Here is a 22,194-nt window from a genome sequence, read left to right as displayed (position 1 = left end):
GTAAATGAGAAAATAGTTGTATATATGTTCTCAAATTTGTTACATTTTTTTTCTCCATACTTAGACAATTATGCTTTATATCAAAAACCTGTTTTAAAGGATGGTCAGCATATTCTAAGAGGGTGGAGTCAGTCAATTAAGCTGAGCTGGGTTGAAATAATAATACAGTAATCATTTTAATGAAGCAGTGGATCTTTTGCCAGGTTTTTTTTTTTACATATATAAGTTTATTTTCATTTTGTTTAGGTGTCAACAACTTAGTGGTTCATAACAAATCTGATAATTTTCTATTAACTTAGTTTCTTAACTATTTATCAATTTGTTTTGCCTGATTGGAAGTAAAATTCTCTGTATTTATGTATAAAAGTTGTGATTGTCTTAAAGATAATCTGTGAATGGAGCTAAAGATTAGAGTGATGGTAAAGAGGCCTGCCAAAACTCAAACTCTTGAAACTCATCAAGTACCAGTGAAAATGTGCAAAAAGCTGATAAGAGTTTCTATAATAGAAATAAATATTTTTCGAGTCATTATTAAGGCATACATTTTTGATACATTACAATGAAAATAAAATGTATATTTTTAAACTCTCAACATATTTTTTTTGAGAGCTCCATCTAATATGGTATCAGAATGACACTTGCAGGTTGAATAAAAAGATCTTTTAAAATATAAATCTTAAATGTATGGACTAACTGCTAATTCAGCTAAAACTAGGGGAAAAAAAACAGGTCTAGTGAAAAGCTTTGCTGAGCTGTGTCGAGTCAGATTAAGTTATTTTTATAAGCAAGAAATTGTCATGATATGAGCGATAAATATAATTTATAATCACAAAATATTTTTGGGTTTTATCAGTGGTCCACATCTGTCACATGAAAGATGGCTCAAATGATACAAAAACCACTATCAGTGTTATTTAGGTGTATGGCTTAACAGAATGAAATTAAACTATGTTTTAAGAACTTTTCTAAAGATTTATTTTCATATTCCATTGAAAAACTGCCTAAGCATCGACAGAAGAAAATTAAAATACAGTTTGAAGTAGTTTGTTTGTAAGGTACAAATCAGAAAGAGGACAGGACAAAATGAGAGCATGAATATAAAATGTGGTTGTGATTTAAATCTCAAGACTGGTTTTTAATTACAGCAGAAGTTTGTAAACTTGCCTGTTTTTTGTACTTCTAAACTGCTGGAGATGGTATAATAAAACATTAAACATTATTGTAGCCGGAAGTGTGTATGACCCATGAAATTAATCACATTTAATTCAACTTCAGAGAGTGAGATTTAGGTTGAATATGTTAATTCACATTGTGCTGACTTTTAAATGGATTCAATTTACTTGGCACTTTTCTAGTCAAACCAACCAATCAAAGAACTTTACATCAGACCTATTGCAATGACAAATACATGCATTCGCACAGTGATGCATAGATCAGCAGATAATTTGGATTACGTGTTTTACTCAGGGTGACTTTAACATGTGGCATGAAAGAGGAAGAAGGAAGAATGACGATATAAAAAAAACAAAAAACAAACTTCTGTATTCCAAGATGACAGCTGCGTCACCCCAGAAATTGTATAAGAAAAATACTATAATGTCATCTCAACAATAATGAAATTTAATTCTGACACAATTACTTAACACAATCAATTAAAATAAGCGTGCTAATTTCCATTTTTATGATAGATATTTTTGAATAGCAATTTTGTTTATAAAGACTTAACCAATTTATTTTTGGTTTTGGTTGGTGTGGTTTTTGATTCTGTTTTATCATTTCTGGTAGTGATTTACTTTGAATATTTAAAATATGTTTGAGTTCCAGTGTGTTCTTTGCAAAATTATTTTTTTTTGGTTTTTCAGAGGCCAAAGTTAAATGAATGTCATTATAAATATATTACTTGAAAATGGATTCAAAACAGCATTAGTATTATTTATCGGTATAGTTATTGGGTTAATTTATCATCTAGCAAGATTTTTTATTGTGACCAGCCTAATGATATTAAAATTAAGGTAATTTCTGCCAAAATAGCTATGTCATTAGCTATGTGACAGTACGAGTATCACATTCTTGTGGGAAGTATAAACCACTGGACCAAATATTCACAATTAAACAAAAACAATGAACCTTAGTTAAGACTTTCAGGTGTGCAATGGCTCTTAGACATTTGAAACCACCATGATGGGGGATCGTAACCCAGGTGTTGACTTACAAGGATCGTGAAACTGAGTGTTTTGGCAATAATAAACTTCTACAACTGCTTCAAGTAAAGCTTTAGAGCCATTTTTTAAAAATATTTAGAACAACACTTGTTCAGAACTTGTCTAGACGATCTGGACCGAATGAGGAGGAATGATGCTATCATTTCTGATTCAGGTCTAAAGCATGTCAAATTGAGATGGAAATAGATTTCTGCAAGCAATTTAACTCATTCCATCGCCGCCCCTCACGAAGCAACACACTCTTGCTCGGCTTTTATTTTCAGAGCCTCTTCTGCCTCGGTGTGCCGTACAGTGTGGGGGATGGATGACGGGCCGGGAAATCCCATTAAAGTGCGTCAGACCATTCATCACTACGTCTCCGGCCCCAGATTGCATAGTATACAAAACACATTTTCACACACAAAAACAGACGCATTACCCCACGCCGAGTGGCGGCTTTTTGACTCAACACCATAAAACACACGGTCCAATCATTCTTGGCGGCAGAAACAGCAGTGAGGAAGCCTGAAGTGATGACATGATGTGTGACATCACTCATACAACATACACTTTAAATTAGCAGACTGGCATTGTGACAATAGACAAGCGTCTATGTGTGTGTAGACATCTGAATCTGCACTCACACACCTGCAGGGGGCTATAAATGATGTCTGTAATTATGTACACATACTCACACTGCAGAGTTTGACTCCCTGAAAGCGCACACAGTGACAGAGCAGCCCCAGGCCTGTCTGGACAGTTTAGCGGTCTCATTAGCAGCGAGTGGGTGCCAGCAGATAATTAACCAGGAGAGATGAAGAGCGAGAGGGAGGGTGAGTGTCAGCAGTAAAACACATGAGAGGGGGAGATGTGCTTTAAAAGATGAATAAAGAAAAAAGAGAAAGCATGGGGAAAGTTTCTCTAAAATCATAATAAAAATTCATGTTTCACTAATCATTAACCCTCAATGTTAGATATTTTTTTAAGATGTACCAGAATGTTTTTTATGTAAATAGATAAAAAAAAATCTCCAGAAACAAGATTAGAATCAAAACATAAGTTTGCAACATTTTTAGAAAAAAAAAAAAAAAAAAAACACGTAGAAAGAAGCTTAACATTTTCACATTGTATTATATCAAATCAGTCAGCAGGTAATTGAACTTTTCTTTTTAAAGGTGCAGGTTGTTTTACAAAAATAATTTAACATTATGACATTCTCAGAATAATAACTTTCCATGTAAGAGTGTTTATATTTAAAACAAAAATGCTATACAAGATCTATTTGCTCTTATTTCAGAAATGTTTGTCTACCTTCATAAAGAACTGAAAATATTGCTTGATGCAGCTCTCCAATTAATGCTCAGTATTTTTAAAATAATTTATAACCTACTTCTATGTTTTAAGTTAGCTTTTGTGTAGTTTTCTATCTCTCCAAGTGATGCTTCAACTTTACAACTATTCCTTTAGTGTATTCATTGTATTCAGTGTAATTTTCTTCACCTTCGTTTATTTTTCTGTAAAGCACTTTCGATTACTTTGTGAAAAAAATGGGACCAAGTAAACTGTTGTAGGATTAGGGTTGGGTGGCACTCCTTTTGTTTTCATCACATAGGCACCACTATCATGCCCAAAAAGCCAAATTTGTCTTTCTTGTATTGAAGAGGAACATGCAGTGGCTGCCTTCTTCCAGACAATTTGGCAGCAGTGAAAACCAACAGGATTAGTGCACTGCTCTATTCTTGAATTGTGACTTTTTTCTTCATTTTCTTTGTTTGGACATTTTAGATACGCAGGAAAAAAATCTGCAAATTTCATAGAAACAAAAACAAATACTGAACCGCAAATAAGATCCTCAAGAGCTATATGTAATTGAAAAGGCAGAGACAAAAATCAAACTGTTTTCTGTTTACACAATATGTAAAGCTAAATGCTATATTTAATGCATAAAGGTATCCATGTTTGTGTCTCTATAAATGTCTAAGACTGAAAAGCTGTTCGGAAATCCAAGCCTAAAGTATTTAGACAAAATTTGTACGAGCAACCAAAAACTGTTTGATTTTTATATTTTTCTAGGATGCAAAGTGATGCAAAGTGTTTGGTGGACTAATCCAACTATATCAATTGATTGATATTGATATAGTTGTGTGCCTACAACATAAATATGTTTAATAAACCCTATGCATTAAATGGTCCCAGAAAGTTGCCCACCTAAAGCTAATAGTCTCATCATTCACGCTCAGCTCTTTAAGTTTTAACAAAACCAGATGCCCATTTAAGCTTGGCTGTGGATCGAAAAAGTTTGGGCCAAGTCTCAAGAAAAAAAGTCTATAAAACCAAGCTGAATGTTGTACTGAAGGCAAGAAATCAACACCTGCAATTTAAGATGTGTGGATTGTTTTCCCAGAGTCCTCCAAACATAATCATTGAAGCTCATTAAACACTTGACGACTTGATGACACCATGTGAAAATGTTGCATCTCCTTCCATCTTTGCAGACATGTTAAAACACAAATCAGATTTAGTTTAACCTTTTGGTTTAATAATGACAGGTATATAAGTTTCAAATTTGCAGCTGAACACAAAGAGAAATTAAAATGTATATTTTTAAAAGTTAAATTAACATCTTAATGTTAAGTTAGGAATAATGATGTAGCGTAATAATTTAGATATTTTCTGTTATTTTGCTGCATCTTCGGATAGCTCAGAATGAGATGTTGATCTCAGCAGTTGCAGGAAGAGTTTGGTCCAACCAAATTCCTGTGAATGCTGCAAAACTTCCAGAACCAAACACTGGTGAAGATTATATTTTTATTTTGGTGAAATATTACAGTTTTATTAGTATTCTTAAAAAGGTGAACAACTTTCTAGACTGTGATGTAAACTCATCAACACCATCTAAGTCATGATGCATGACGGTAAATAACTAAGGCAACTTCAGCAGAATCTGACACCACATCCTCCCCCTCAATGCCCAGAACAGCATCCCTGTCTCAAAGACAGTCTTTTAAATGAGAAGGAAGATGGAAATTTAAAAAATGTTCACCTCCAGTGTATATATTTGGTTATTTGGAGAATATATAAAACAGAAAAACAGGAAAAAAAAAAAAAAGAAGCAATCTCTTCTCTTAAAGCAGGGGTATCAAACTCCAGTCCTCAAGGGCCACTGTTCTGCAGTTTTTAGATGTGCCACAGGTACAAAACAGTGGAGTAGAAAGGCTTAGTTACCTCCTTTTTGGTAGAGAAGTTCTCCAGGGCCCAGCTAATGACCTAATTATTCTCTTCAGGTGTGGTGCAGCAGAGGCACATCTAAAAGTTGCAGGGCAGTGGCCCTTCAGGACTGGAGTTTGACTCCTGTGTCTTAAAGAGTTGCTTCTTGAACAAGAAAAGTTCCTTTCATCTTTTGTGTCTTTGTGAAATTTCTGAGAGAGGGATAGCAGTAGAAGTGACCAAATGGAAATGTAACCAAATAAAGGAGATCTTGTTCATATTTGTGATCAACAATATTATCCTTCTCCTTTAATGTCTGTCAGCTCCAAGTTTCCACAGTGAAGTTCTACCATGTCTGAGGTTATTCAGCTAGCAGGTGATTGGCTGATGAGTCTTGGGATGACAAGGTGCAGAGGCGCGGTCTCAATCAGTGGGCACAGGGACGACACAGATGTGCAGGAAGTTGTCAGGATGGCTCAGGTGTTCACTGAGCCACTGCAGAGGAGTTTCCAGTAGCGGCTCAATGCCGTGGATCAAGACTTGATAGCGCTTCCGCTCACCTGGAAGGAGAAAGGAAAGGTATTCAGATCGTAAACACTCAGGCTCATTGGTAGCTCCAGTGAGAAGTTCACATGTTTGCAAATATTTGCATCATCCACCAATGGACAGCATATTACTTTCCAAAAGGAAATTACATAAATTTGAATTAAATAGTGTGGATTTTACTTTTTGTCAGCATAAAACATATGTGTTTGACCAAGAGAGAATAGGATCATTTGGACAGAAAAAAATTTATATGGTCCCATCCAACATTGACATGACTGTCAAGCATGGTTGAGGCACCATCATGCTATGACATATAACTGACAGCATCTCCAAGTAGCATTGCACTTAGATATTTCAGCTTCTCTCTTAAAGGTACAGTCTTTTAGATATGTTACATAGAAAAAAAATCTGCAAAGAAGTGAATTATATGGGAATAATTTGGAGATGCGTTCCACACAATTAGGTGAATCACAAACTAAACTGCTAATAGGCGACGGTCTGCTGGATACAGCACTCTGCAACATAAACGGAAAGGAGAAAATGACTAAACTGAAAACACTACAAAACTGGAAGTAAGAAGAGGTAGAAAACAAATGTAAAAAAAATGAGGAAAAGAGCTGGAGAGAAAAACAAATTAAAGAGGATGAAAATTAATAGTCATGGACGGAGGAGAAAATCAGTGCGTTAAGGAGATGAGAGAGGGAAAGAAGAGTGCAAGTAATGGAAGAAGGAAGGATGTGTAAAGGGATAAAAGTAAAAGATGGTTGATTTAAAAAAAAGACAAAGACAAAACTTGAGGAAAGAACTGTGCAGAGAAAAGAAATAGTTACATGAGGTGAGACAGACCACATCAGACACAACAGTAATACCACTTCTGTGGTGGCTGAGACAGAGGAAGAAGAGAGAAAGTACCAAAGTGACTATGACTGTGCTTTCAGTTATGAAGAACAGTAAAGTGACAGTTGATTGTTTTTGAATGCACTGGCAGCAGGATTTGAATTTTTACCTTTCATTCTGACAATGTATGGTATGCAAGTACAGGCTTGTGTCCGGATGCGCTGGCCTCCAGTAACTGTTACCACCCGCTGTTGAAAGGCCATGACCGAAAACGTTTGTTGCAAGAAACGATTTTACTGAACCTACTGAAGACGTGTAATTTGCAGACACAATATTTGACCTTGTAGGGACACTCAGGTATCTGAAAAACCTTTAAATCACAACTGATGGGGAAAAAAAATTAAAAGCTTTTTCTTTTCTCTCACAGGAAGTTGACCAAATCTAAGAAGATAAACCAAATGCCATATGCTTTCACATGTTGTTCTTTTACTGTGCAGGTAACAACAAGCAAATGTGAGAGGAAGAGTAAAAAAAAACAAAAAACAATGTGCTCAGAGGAATGTTGAATGAATACTTCTGTAAAGCCCAATCTCTCAAATTTCAACAGATTTCATTCTTCATCTCAAGTAGTTGATAATTAAAAAGCATAAAGACAATTAAAAAGTAAAAGGCTTTAAGTCACTGGAGGAATTTGGTGTCAGACAAAAAATACGCAAACCTAAGAAACATGTTTTTTTAATGCTGTCATTTCTAACTTTAGACTTTGCAAGAATTTAAAGACTGTTGATCCATTATATCATTAGCTAGTTTTCTGTACTTAAACACACTTCCTTAAAACTTAAGTAACTGTACATAATGTAAAACAAATATTTTACAGCTGAATAGCTGGTATGATGTCAAAAAAACTGCAACATCTAAATTCAAGTTTATGAAAATTTTATATTAGAAGGGCTGTTAGAGTTCCCATCTTGAACATCAACATTTTTTAAAAAATGTGAAATAATCTAATGATATTTTTACATATCTTTAGTGAAAATATGCAGGTATGTGGCTAAAGTGATGTCATTTTTTTTTGCATGTACTTTGATTTAAAATTTTAAATGCAAAATTATTGTTACTTCCCAATAATAATTTACCTCTCGAACTATTATAAATATTTTTGGTCTTAATCACAAATGGGCTGGGCTCACAAAAAGAGGTAAAAAATGTTTTACACAGCTGTTAAGCAAGAAAGTTTCTCAAAAGGCAAAAATACTTTTTACTTTTATGTGAGATTTTAATTTGAAAGTAATACTTTAAATTAAGTAAGTAATTGGATGTGGAACGTGGTGTTGCAGCATCTGGATCTCATCTCTGTGGTATAGGTGAAACACTGCATGTGCGTGACAAGGACGAATAATAAAGGGCCCTTTCCTGTCAACGACTTCTGAACACCCTCACAAATGCACACACACACACACACACACACACACACACACACACACACCGATAAATAAATTAACCTATACATACGTACTACAGCAGTACAACCCACTGCTGAAATGTACTGGCATTTCAGTTCCACGTAATATCAAGAGGACGGTTGAGGCTGTGTGCTAACTGACGGTCTGAGAAACAACTCCACCCAACACCTGCTGGGAAACTGGCAAGATGAAATCTTGCATAAAATGTCCAATACAACCTCTTAGTAGATTTTCCTCTCAAAAAATGAGCTAACAAGAACTCTTGGATATCGGAAATACATATTAGAATAGAATTCAACTTTATTGTCATTGCACTGTCACAAGTACTAAGCAACGAAATGTAGTTTGCATCTATCCAGAAGTGCTATACATATATAAATATTTATAAACAGGTGTACAAAGATATGATGTATAAACAGAGAATAATAGTGACTTGCTATAAAATAAAATGTTTTGTATAAATATAAATATGAGAGCTATCAGAATGAAATTGCAATAAAAAAAGTCAAAAATCCTAATAGTGTTTGCACTATTTTGGATTCTCTTTTAATTCATCACCTCTCAGTAGATACTGTATTACAAAATAATGCTGCATTTGTAAGTTTTTTATGCAATATTATGCAATCATACAGCATTGAAAATATGGCAAATGTAGTAAGGTTGCATATGCAATGTAAAGGGTAAATTAAGAAACGCTAAACTTAGGCTAGTGAATTGAAACCCTATGTGTTATGCAGAATTTGCTATGTTAAATGACATTTAACATAGCAATCTCTGTCATAATAAAGGTAGCTGATTTTCCCACCCTACATCAATTTTGATAAATCAGAGGCTGAGGAGTACAATATGTAAAGAAAATTAGCATCTTTAAAATTAGCATCCAAAAAAGGATATGCATGAAGAAAATAATTCAACTCTTTAAAGTAAAAAAATTATTTCTGCAGCATGCCGAAACAAAAAAAAAACAAAAAAAAAAGAAAAAAAAATATGCAGACAAGAGCTGAGCTGTTGTGGTAGTGGCAAGACACTAACCACCGAGCTGCAACCATAAAGATGATGCAAAACAAAAACGTGCTACAATGTGGAAGGAGCATTGTGCCAACAGTAAAAATCATTAAGAACTGAAAAATCTTATTTGGAACAAATATTTTCAGCAAAAGTGTAAATTACAACTTGTATGTTAAAGCAAAATTATGGATTTGATTTTGTCTGCATGATAATCCTATTGAAAAAATAATGGCTGCAGTATTTTCTTTCAACAAGAGTCACATGTTAAGATTTTTTCCTTCGCCAGAACTGCTTGCTTTTTGCTTTATGAAAACCTTTATAGCAACAACACATAAAACTTGGATACTTAAAGATGTAAAAGTACCTGTTAAATCATAATATAAGCAAGAAAAATAAGGATCTGTTGAGTTATATTAGCTCATTTTAGGCTGCAAGGTGCCATAGCTGGTAGTCATTTTACCTCGCAGCAAAAAAAGTTCCTGGGTTCAAATCCCAGCCAGAGGTCTTTCTGCATGAAGTTCTAATGTTCTCTCCATGAATGTGTACTCTCACTTCCTCCCACAGTAAATGCAAAACAAAAAAAACAAAAAAAAAATGACTTGCATGAACTGATCCATTTAATCTACCAGTATGAGTGGGTAGATTGGTATGATGGGTGTTTGTGTGCGTGGTTGTTTGTCCTGTGTGTTTCTGCGTTACCTCGTGATCTGACTAAAAGTTACTTGGATAAAATACTATTTAAATTTGATCTAAATTACCAATATAATTTAGATCGATTGTGTTAAGCATTCTACTTTTTCACATATATAAGTAAAATACTGTTTTTAAGTGGGTTAATGTTACTGAAAACTTTGTAGACTTGAAAAGAACAGGAAATAAATGAGCTCATTAAGGTGAAGAAAAGCTTGTAAAATGAGCAAAATCCTGAGATACTGTGAAGTGAAGGTGGACAGAAAGCACAGAAAGTAAAAGGTGTGATCCTGCTTCACTGATAAAAGGAGAGAAGACACTTTCTCTGGTTCACACGCACACACACACCGCCTTTCTGGCAGGCGTTTCATACTCTTCACTTACATTCAGGCCTTAACTCGATGTCGGTGGAGTAGGTGTATTACAGTCTCACTATGAGAAATGGGGGAAATCTACAATATGCAACACCCACAACATCTTACCCAACATTTTCAGTCAAATATATATTCCTATAGGTCATCCCAATAACCACCTCCATATGAATTACTCAGTCTCATACTCACAGTAAAACCACTTTAGACTGTTCTTGAAACAAGAGAAAAATGCTTGGAAAAAAAAAAAGATTCATCTAAGTACCAGATTGCAAAATTAACGCTTGCACCATCAGAACAGTTGAGACGTGTTGAGTCGTGAATCTAAATATTTGTGAAATTGGGGAAGGTAAAGGTGACTTTGCTACTGAAGAGTGTTTTTAGCAAGCACCCAAGAAGGTCACACCCAGGATGTAAAGCCATTATCAATATCAAATCACATCAAATTTTAGTTGTATAGCACCTTTCAGCAACAATGCATTTCAAAGTGATGTACATCATAAAAACACAAAAATACAAAGTCGTTACTGCATGTTACTGTTGATGCACAGTAAATTTCAGACTTCTGTTGTCACAGTTACACAACAGTGACAATAAGATGGTCAAACTTCTTGTCATATGTATATCTGAAACACTCCAGGAGCTACTAATTGAATATCTCCTAAGATCGTAAACAAAATGTGTTGGGGGAACAGAGGGGAGTTTAAATTCCTTCAGAGTGACAGCTAATAACTCATGAGTAGAACCGACATCATAACGTGAATAGGAAAACAAGTCTTACTCTGTGTTACATTAAAGGACAGAAAAAAAATTGCCTGTGATTACAGTAAATACAGAGGCTTTAATTTCCTCTCATGCTGCCGAAAAGTGCAGATGTAACCATGAGGTTAACATGACACAATACAATAGTGAGGAATGTTAAAAATCAGGTGTTTTCCCAGTTTGATAACCGTGTTCTGGGAATCTCTGAAGGGGCCACTAACAATGGGAAAACTTTGCTTGAATCCATTTAGAAAAGTATTTCTATACTAAATATACATTTAAATCTATCGAAACCATCCTGCATTGTTTTGGATTATAAACCTATTTACATGTTTTGTTTATTACAAAAATATTCTTCCTCTTTTGAGAACAACTTTTTAAAAAAACAAGTTTTATGATGCTATAAATATTGTGAATCTTCTATTACAAATAAACCAAAACAGTTTATCAGATTTATGAGACCTTGTTCAAGAAGTAGAACACATAAGAGGAACCAATGATACACAAGGTTTCTTATTGTTTGGTGAACTACAATACGCTCTTTCATAGATACCGTCAAATGGTAATTATTACTTGCCAGGAATAAGCTCTGAAAAAAAATCCTGAAAAACTTAAATTCTGATTCTGCATGCTCTGTATTTGGACAAACAAGAACTCCTACTAATAAATGTTGCTTTCTGTCAGTCAAGTCCACCAAAACTTCAGCAAGGCAAAGCAGAATAGCACAAGGTTTTAATAAAACTGAAAAAGAAGGCTACACCAGTTGTAATGTAATTAGTGGGCTTCTTCCAAGCCATAACAACATTATTGATAACAGTATTTCAATGGAAGGTTGTCTATGTATAAAAAAATGGCTTTTAGCTGACACATACACACACCCTGTGGTTAAGTGGTACTCTACTGTTGGCCAAGACGACATGTTCTTTCAGCTAAGCACAGCCAAATGTCATTTACGAAGACCGCAAGTTTTCACCAAACTGTGTCTGACCGTTTAACTGGCAGCAGTTTGGACTCAGGCTGACATAAGAATCCACTAAGTAATGGGTAAATAAACACACATTTATAATGCTGCAAGAAGCAAGTGAATGCAATTTTTTTCCATCAATGACTGAATAAGTACACATAGTATTGATGAAGTGCAATACATGAAAATGTATTTCCTCCCCAAAAGACTTCTACTGTTCTTTCCTTTTTTTTTGACAAACCTTTTCTATATACCACCGAGTGATAATTAGTCACTACAAAAGCCGTTTCAAATATAAGATTGCATTTATTATGTCCTCCCAAAAACAAAAACAAAACAATAGGAAAAAAGCATAGACTTCTGACTAGGTTACTCAAAAAAATAATGTGTTTTTTTCCCCCCTTTGGAGGGTGGGATGGCAATTATAGAAAACCCTCAAGTTCTTGAAAAGGCAAAGCAGCCCAAGACCATCAAATCTCCACCACCATGTTCCAGTACAGCATGTCTTTTTATGACAAGCTGTACTAGTTTTATACCTCATGTGATATACACATTTCAAAAAGCTCCAACTTTGTCTCATCGGTCCACAGAATATCTTGACAAAAGTCATGGAAATCATAAAGACATTTCTTTGGAAGATATAAAATAGATCTTTGTGCACTTTTTGGTAAGCAGTGGTTTTCTATTCGGGACTCACCCATAGATGGCATTTTGCTCAGTGCCTTTTTTTTTTGCTGAATCATGAACCAGCATCAAGTGAGGCAATGAGGCATGCAGTACCTTAGATCCTTTTGTGACCTTATGTATAAGTCACCACTGTTCTTACCAAGTATATTTGGTAAGCAATTCCTGGTAAGGTTCGCACTTTAGTTCCAAAGTCTCAGAAATGGTTGTGCAACCCTTTATGGACCAATATATGTCAACGACTTTACTTCTTTATCTCTTCAGGAATATTTTTAGCACTAGGCCTAATGTTTTGCTTTTCAAGATCTTTAAGACCAGTATTTTATATGTTTTCCTGTTTCAAACACATCTGATTCAAATTATTGCAATTCAGGAAAAGCTTGTTAATTAGCCATCGATAGACATAAGGTGGCCTAAAGCAGGGGATTACCTAAAACACAGTGTGGCAATGAGGTTTAGACTGCTTTACATAATTGGTTTTATTTAGGTGTTTTCTTTCATTCTACAGTAATGGCAATAAACAGGGGTGTCAGTAAGTTGTAAAACTAAACCAAAAAACAGTAAGGTAAATTTATAATATATTTTCACATCTGGCTAAATTATTTCACACAAATCTTTCAGAAAAAGAAAAATCACATTTGGCTGGCAGTGACAATCACAAAAAAATCTGTTAAAATCTGTTAACAGTGGAAAAAATAGAAGATTCATTTCTATAACATTTTCACACAAACTTGCCACAGAAGAATCTTTCTAAATATTCTGTATAAAATTTCACTAAACTAATAAGTGTAGGTTATAATCTCTCTTCAGAAGGGTTTTCAGTCTTGAAGGTATTTTGATATGTCTTTCCAACAGTCTAATTGTTTTATTTTTTAGCCATTCTGTTGTGACTAGAGTTAGAAAGCAGAAAGATTAAAGCAGAGCTCATCTCAGTCAACAATGGATAGCGTCACTGAGCAGGCTTTCGAGCCATTCTGAATTCCCCTGTCACACATCTCAAACGCCTCCTCATACGAACCATAACCCACTATCATCTGTATCAAAACAGCCACTGAAACCTGCACTTCCCCCTGCAGCCTCTGAATTGAGACATAGTGTTTGATAAGCACAGCTGTATTGGCTGCCAAGGCAGGTTCTGTGAAGGGGTATGAAATTCATGTGTGGGCGGTGCCACACATGGGAATGAGGTGGAGGAACGTGGGTGGGAAACGGTGTGGATTTGTCCCCCAGCTGAAAAGGAGGGGCCAGGGTGGAGTTGTGGGGGGGATTATGATAATGTGGGGGTTTCCTTTGATTATTCACAGACAGATATCAATACAGGGTTTTTCAAGACTGTGCACAACTCCGAAAAAAAAAAAAAAAAAAGGACACCTTTAAAGTAAACACCTTACTTACGAGAATTATCTGTCAGTCATTTAAGATGTGGGAAGTACTGCCCTCTTGCCTGAATTTTGCAGTAAACCCAAAATGTTCTGCCAAAATCTTGCTCAATAACACACCTGCATTCAGAAAAACTAAATACATGAGACAGTATGAACACACGTCAGAGCTGACCACTGCTTACAGGAACGCGATGTTTTGAGTTTGGTTCACGCTGCGCGGGGGTAGCCTCACGGCAACACAGACTTTTGTCCATGGCTTTCAAAAGATTTGGGAATCCCCTGTCGTTTCAGTTCTTAATGCAAGCCACCCCTATTTGTATGCTGCAACTGGTTTCTGGGTCCCAGAGGGGTCAATAGAAATCCTCTCAGACATAACAGGGAGGGAGCGTGTTTGAAAGAAAGGGTTGTTATTTCATGTTTGAAAGATCACAGACATGTAGAGCACCCAGATTGTTATATGTTAGGGTCTTGGAGATAAAAAAGTAAAAAAAAAAAAAAGTTCTCTGAACTTATGAACAATACCTGCTAACCACTCCCTTAAAACGCCACCGCTCTACAAAGTCTCTGAACACACTTCTCTGGGTTCTCTAATCTAAACACGCCACCATAATCCTTGGCTATCATCCAACCCATCTACCACCCGAGGAAGAGGAGGAAACCAAACAAACGTCTTTAGACAAAAGGGCCACTTTCACCTTGATCAACCAGGCAGGGTGGCAGACTCCTCTGGAGGGAGGAGAGAAAAGAAAAGCCGAGATTTAAACTCAAAGACATAAAAGGCATCCACAGCAGACAGAACATGTTGAAGAATACACCTGAGACAGAGATATAGCATCAAAGAATAAAAACAAGTTAGATCAAGGTAAAAAAAAAAAAAAAAAAAAAAAAGTAGAAAAAAAATAGTAAGATGCTATTTTTCTTTCCAGGAAATATTCACGCTAGATAAAAATTTAGCAATTCAGTCCCAATTAAATATATAAAGAGTAACAGGACTGAAACAAATCAGGGGCTGTAAAACCATCCATCACATGGTTAAAAATATCCTTCAAGAAGATCATAGTGTTTAGCAGATGTTACTGTTTAGAGACCATCTCAAGCGTTGGCTGAATGGTTTGTTGCCAAGAGCCTAAACTAAACAGCTTTTACTACAAACCGGAATCCAAGTCTAAGCATTGTACGATAAAAACACTTTAGTTGCTGAAAAAAAACAACAACAAAAAAAAACATTTGTTTCTATGAAACCATTGAAATATGTTATGAGGAGATGAATTCTCCTCATAACATATAATGATCTTTACACAACAACCTGTTTAATTTAGCCTTTTATCTAAAAATGCAGGGATCCACACTGTTCCCACACAGCCAAACAATGACATCCATGGAAACAAATACACTAATATTGGTTGTATATTATTTAGTTTCGTCCTTAACTTACTTTCTGTGTTTATAAACAGTGCTGCAAACAGCAATCCCCATTTGTAAATCCTTTTTGCAATGGAAACTGGGGGTTGTTAATCCGGCCTGAATTTATAAATGCCAGTGCAAGAATGGTCTATGAAAATGTCAATCAAGTTTACTCTCCTATCTCCCTTTCAGCATGCCACTCTGTAGATGAGTTGGTAGATAACTTCCTTTTTAAAATGTCAGACGTTGTTGATTCCACTGCTCCCATTAAAGTGAATGTTGTATCTGTTACGAAGATGCCTCTGTGGAAAAGTGGTTCACTAGTAAGAAGTGAAAGTAGCAATTAGCCAAATGGCGGAACACTCGACTAAAGGTTCACTGCTAAATCTACAAGGGAAAACTGTGAACAAATTACTTAACACAAAAACCTGCAACTGATATATTCTTCTGTGACATAAATGATAAAATAATCAATAATCCTGATTACCAAACCCTCCTGTGACTCTAGGATCTGAACTCCACTCTAGCATGGCTGAGCATGCAAATTCATCACAGAGGAAAGTGAAATGATTATAGAGGGTTTAATCTGTACATCAATATCAAATGCAGCATAAATGCTATGACCAATTAAAACAAATAGGGAAAATGGCACAATTCTACAAAATCAACAATATAATGTTTAATTATATGTCAGTTAAACTCCTCGTCCTACTGTCTTGATATCATATCCACAACTTTCCTTCAAGTTTTCTCTTGTCATTGCATTTGATCCGATTCAAATAATAAACTCATCAGCTGTTTTCACCCAGGCTTTAAAAGCTGCAGTTATCAAGCCACTGATACAAAAAATAGAGACTAATTTGGACAATCTACAATTGAACATTTACTGGCCAATCGTAACTTTCTATTTATCAATAAATGAATGGAAAGTAAATAGCTTCCTAACAATAACCAACCGCTTTGACGTCTTCCAGTCTAGCTTCTGTGCTCACCACAGCACTGAGACTGCTCTGGACAAAGTGTTCAACAACATCCACATAAAAGCAGACCTTGGAAGAACCACAGTGTTGAATCTGTTGAACCTCATTGCAGCATTCATCACTATTGACCATGACATATTATTGAAGCGACTGGACTCTGTGGTTCAGTACTTGACTGGTTCCAGACTTACCTAGAGAAAAGGGATTTCTTTGTTCAAATTAGTAACTTTTCATTGGAGCAGACAAAAATCACATGTGGTCTACTTGAGCTTTGGGTCATTCAAAGGCTCAAGGTGCTTGGTATCAAGCACTATGATACAACATTATACGTTCATCAATATGTGTTGTCCCATTTAAATAAATAAATTAAAACTTAAGTGAGCAATGAACCATGAAGGTGACCAACAGAAATGTTGCGACATAGGACACAATTGTTTTAGTGACACAAGTTCAAAACACATTTTCTTTGCCGTTTTTGAGGAGTGCTTTTTGGAACTGGTGCCCTTTCATCCAACAGTAATCTCACATGTAATCTGAGAACTGACAACAAGACGTCTTCATTGATGAGTCCAACTGCTCTACCAACTGAGCCACACAGCTCCTACTTCTACAAAATCTATTCTATAAGTATTATTGCTGTATTAAACCAAATAAAATATTTTCTGACGATGAGAAGCTGATATAACTGAGTAAAAATCTTACAATCTGGCCAGGTTTTTCAGTTCTGGATATGAAAGTGAGTGTGAGATATAAGCAAAGAGATGCTGGATGGAGACACAAAATCAGTGGCTATTAGACAGACAGGTAGGCAGACAGACAAGAGAAGGCGGTGTTAATGGTTGTCGCCTATGTGCAGGTGAGTCTCCTGCGGGTCTGTACTCCCAACATACTATTGTCTCTTTATCTACTTCCCCTCTCTTCTTTTGCAGACACTCTCTGTTTTGACTGCTGCTTGGCCTTTCTCTATCCCTTTCCTCTCATCTCTTCTTTCATCATTAGCTCTCCTCCCTTCCAGCTGCAACTCCAAGGTTCACCAGAAACCCACAGAACTTAAAAGCTCCATCTGCTGTCCAAATATAATTAGAAACCAGGAAACAACAGGTACGGTTCAATTACTACCATTTGTGTGTTTTATGCAGATCAATAAAATTACAGTAAAAACTAATTTATTCAAATCACTCATGGTAACTGTCTACTGTTTTAATAACTAGATTTAAAACCTTTTTTATTTTAAAAACCTGGATAGTTTATTTGGAAAAAACAAGTTGAACCAAAAGTGAAAAAAGAGGAATCACTGGATTCAGGTGTTCAGATGACCAAAGATCTACTAATACCACTAGGTAACGTGCAAGTAAATACATATAATAAGTAAATACATATAATAAACTTTATAATATTAGTTTGATCATATCCATTCTAATTAATATATTTTGGTTCTGAGACAATCAATAGAATTGATGGTTGCGGTTGTAGTTTTTATTTCTGTTTTTGTTTTGTTTTATTTTGGATATTTCAAATATCTTCCAGTTTCAGTGTTAAGTGTTTTCTACAAAATGCAAGTTGGCTTTTGAGAGAGGGAACTTGCATTACTATTATTATAGTATTACATTTCAAAATAATTTCTGAAACAGTTCATCATTCAGCAAAACAAGTTATGACAAGCCTACAAATTAGTACTTAATTTTTTTAATGCTATATATTAAAGGGGTTCATGAGATTACAAAGCATGTAATATTAATTCGTCACCATATTTCTCTTAAAGGTTACAGCTTATATTTAATGTGCTATGCAGTTGGATGTTTGTGCCTGAGATAAACCAGTGTGCTAAAGCTCAAGGAGAATGAGATAAGGGTGAGAAAAATGTGATGCATTCATATTTCCTCAGCTTATTCAACAATAATATATTATAAAACTTGACTTTGGAACTGTGTATTTCATGTGAACTAACTGAAAAGCTAGTTATAATTAAACAATTTCAGTTTTAGGAGGTGATAAAGAGGAATGTGTAATATTTGACTTCACATTGCTTTCAAATTTTCAGTGAAGTTATTGTTAGATTTTCATCCACATCAAACTTAACACTCTTCAACTTTGAATGTTGAGCCAGTTGTTTATGGAATAGAACTTGGGAGGTTTTTTTTACCAACTCAGTTTCATAGTTGGGTGTCTATAAAGTCGATTTGACCTGCATTTTTAGTAGTCGTCACCTGAAGTATTTTGACACCAGTAGTTGCAAAGCTTGGTCTAGATTTCTAATATATTGTAAACTTCACATAAAGCTTAAATGTATTTTCGGCTGTCCTCTGAGTGAGTGTTGGTGGAAGCCTTGATGTGAAAATAAATGACACACTTAGCCATCCTTGATAGCTAAGTGTGTTACATCTCAGGTGGAAAAGTCAAAATTCTTGTCATACCTAAGCTTTCCACACGTTCCCTCCTTTCACTTTCATTACGCTTACTATTAAGCCTCATCTTTGTTCTCAAGCAGCTTTATAAAAAAAATTAGATATCAAAAATTCCTACAAATAAAATAACCTGGAGGAGAGTCCTTTCCATTTTCTTTATCAAGAGTAACACAACTTACATGTAATTAAAAAAAAATCAGACAAAAGTACTTAGCGGTTAGCTGGTAATGCTTGAAATCGCTGCTTGATTGCTTACCATCATTTGTTAAAGCATCTGGATACATCTCCTTCAGCAGGTCGCCAAGTGTGTGTGCATTGCAGTCAGGCGAAACAGGGCGAAACAGTTTTTGGATGAATGGCCTGTCGCTCAGCGTCTGCAATTAAAGCACAGCAAATTCAACTAAATAAAATGTTGCTAACCTGTCAAATATCAAATATTTACTCAGACTCAATAAGACAGTGTCAAACTCAATAAGAGTTTACATTCCTGCTGTTATTTACATGCTTTTCATTGTTGATGTTTTCTTCTAGACATGCAAAGTTATTCAGAATTTTCAATATTACTCCACTAAGTTACACATTTCTTTTGAACATAATATGCCATTTTTTAATAACTGTGCAGTAGTATTTTTCTTATGTTGTAAATTTGCAATTTCGCAGTTTCTTATTCTTATTTTACATACATCTTCTTTGTCTTCAAAAATGCATACTTTTATTTACCTTCAACTTCTGGCAGACCTGAACTTCTTAGGTATGGGATGATAAAGGATTATCTTTTCTAACTTCATAGTTATGTCTGCCTCCAGTTATGTGCAAAATATTTATTTTTTTCTTTAATATTTAGAGAGAGCGGATGACAAATTTCCTTGTACACCATGTACACTTTCAATAACTTATTTTTGATACTTATGTGTTTCTTCATTAGTGTTTTCTCTGGTCTCTGTTGTCATTAGTTCATTAATGTTCTCTGAAAACATCTAGTCTTCAAAGAGTACCACTACAGCTATGTGTTAGTTTGTATTGGGGTATCACATAATTTCAAATAAAATACAAAATGATTTCAGTTTGTGTTTCAAGGGGGATGATTATTATGATTATGTAATCTTTAATTTCACAAACTGATGCTAAAGGTCTATTTAAAAAAAGACATCTAACTAAAGCATTTTCCCCAATATAAATTTGATTTAGGTAACTTTGGGGCGAAAACAAAATATCCAGTAAAAGCACTGGCTTTCCGTAAAACTGGGAAATTTCTGATGTGATTAATAGAGGTTAGAAGGGCAGGGAGTGAAAGAATCACAACAGGATGTACGCAAGATGTCGTGAATGAAAACCTGGCGAAGTGGTGGTTTGATGAGCCTCAATGTTTAGAATGTAATATTAAGCAATCTACATTGATTTCACAGATGTTACAAATGACGCTGATATGTTTTGTTGTTCAGAATCAGTCTGGGTCTCATCATCTGGTACTTTAGTGCGTAGCTGGAAGAAAAATAGATTCCGACTGAGACTAAAAGCTCGTCTTTCACTCCAAGCTTTTTAGAGGGAAAGAACAGTATAGTGAATGTGGCATTCACGGCATCAGTCAATAAAAGACAAATCCACAACTTCTCTTAAGGTTTAAACACATCTATTTAATGTAATTCACACTGTGACCCACGAGTCTAAATTTCTTGAAATCATCTGTACAGTTTAGCTCCTCTTTGATGAGTGACATAAGGAACTATTAGAAATAATTTTTGAACTGAAATGGTCGAAATATTATAAGAAGCTTAATTGTGGATCACATCTGCTCAATCAGTGTAATATTTCCTTTTCTAACATTGTATCTACTTACAGAATGATACATGTTCTCACTATGACGAGTCTTTGAACTGTGGCCATAGCCTCCCCAAGTTACTTGTCAAGTGATCCAGGAAGTAAAGCTTTTCCTACTTCTGACAAGAAAACACAATGCTCTGGGACGGAGCAACGGATAAATGTAAACAGAATAAATCATGACAGAAAAGATAAACAACTTTGAAATATTCTCAGGAATACAGCGTTCCACTGTTTTTGACTCAACCGAGTCACCACAACATTCCATGACTTGGATGTGAAAGAAACCCTGTGGAATTACCAACAGACCCCTGAAAAGAGCGTCCACAGTTGTGAGAGCTTGACTCAAGAACTTATGCTTTGATAATTTTGATAAGTAGAAACTGGCATGGACTTTGAACTGGCAAGGTCTTTGAATGGTGACATTGAGTTTAAATGTCACCATTTAAACTCATACTTTCATAGAGTCGAGCCTAAAAGGCTTTGGTAGAAAACTAAAAAAAACAAAACATAACATAAACATTAATTTTGTGGTAGAAAAATTGTTTCACTTCTTCACTGCAAACAATCAGACCAAAAACAGCAGCTGCCTTTTCTTGTCAATGACATCAGGACTCAGACATGACTAGGAGGAGGCCCTAAACAAACAAACAAAAAAATAGATCTACCATTCATAACTTTGGGTGAATAACATCTGCCATTTAGCAAATGCTACATTAATCTAATACTCAACAGGCTCCAACAATAACTTTTAAGCTGTGATGTTTTTCTTTCAGCCCACATTTCTGCTTTAAAAAATAGTTTTTTATTGGTCTGATCTGATAGTCATCTTAAATGTCATGTTTTTATTATTATTCAATGGCTTCTTAAATATATTCTAATATATTGAATGGGTCTGTAAATTTACACTTGGCGAGTTTAAATTTCTCACCAAAAAATCTCAGATATGTGAACAGCACACATCACAGAAAGACTATCGGGTGAAAAGTCTTCCAGGCATGTTATTTTCAGGAATGATTTGAGATTTACGTCTTTCTTTAAATTGATTCCAGCACGTCAGTCACTTAAAGCACAGGTGAATGATTTAGTGGTTGTCACCAAGTGACCCGTATTCTGACATCATTAACAAAGTGCTCATGGGCTGGAAACCATCCAAGAGTTTGTGACAGGTGGCAACAGTGTTGATGCAAGACCAATCACAAAGATTTTCTCTCTAAATCAGATGTTACAAATTAGTCAAAACTAATGTTCTAAATATTTAAAATGAAATTTTATGTTTAACCATGCCATTTTTGCATTATGTAATGCAGTTGAAGGTAATAATTCAAAATGAATATTTTATCCTTCGAAAAGGTAAAAGTAAACATTTTAATAAATGAAGCTAAAGAGATCTAGGTTCCATAAAATATTTTAAGTTAAATAAAAGTTGATTGTTCAGGTTGACAATGTTTTAATATGCTAATCATTTTAAA

At 35.1% G+C, this 22,194-nt stretch overlaps 1 protein-coding gene across 5 annotated transcripts in view; it reads right to left on the bottom strand.

Moving 5' to 3' along the window:
* Positions 1-951: 951 nt before the first annotated feature.
* Positions 952-22,194, bottom strand: part of atg5 (ATG5 autophagy related 5 homolog (S. cerevisiae)) — a 35,497-nt gene continuing 14,254 nt past the window's right edge. For all 5 annotated transcript variants that reach the window (XM_055047087.1, XM_055047088.1, XM_055047085.1 and 2 more), the window contains exons 7-8: positions 19,161-19,278; positions 952-5,968 (exon numbers count right to left, since the gene is read on the bottom strand). In XM_055047087.1, the coding sequence (XP_054903062.1) occupies positions 5,832-5,968; positions 19,161-19,278 (255 nt within the window). In that variant the 3' untranslated portion in view covers positions 952-5,831. The remainder of the gene's footprint in view (positions 5,969-19,160; positions 19,279-22,194) is intronic.

The sequence above is a fragment of the Poeciliopsis prolifica genome, unplaced genomic scaffold, assembly GCF_027474105.1.
Source record: "Poeciliopsis prolifica strain line A6 unplaced genomic scaffold, Auburn_PproV2 SCAFFOLD025, whole genome shotgun sequence".
NCBI lineage: Eukaryota > Metazoa > Chordata > Actinopteri > Cyprinodontiformes > Poeciliidae > Poeciliopsis > Poeciliopsis prolifica.
The sequence above is the reverse complement of the archived record's forward strand: the minus strand, read 5'-3'. Positions and strand labels throughout refer to the sequence as shown.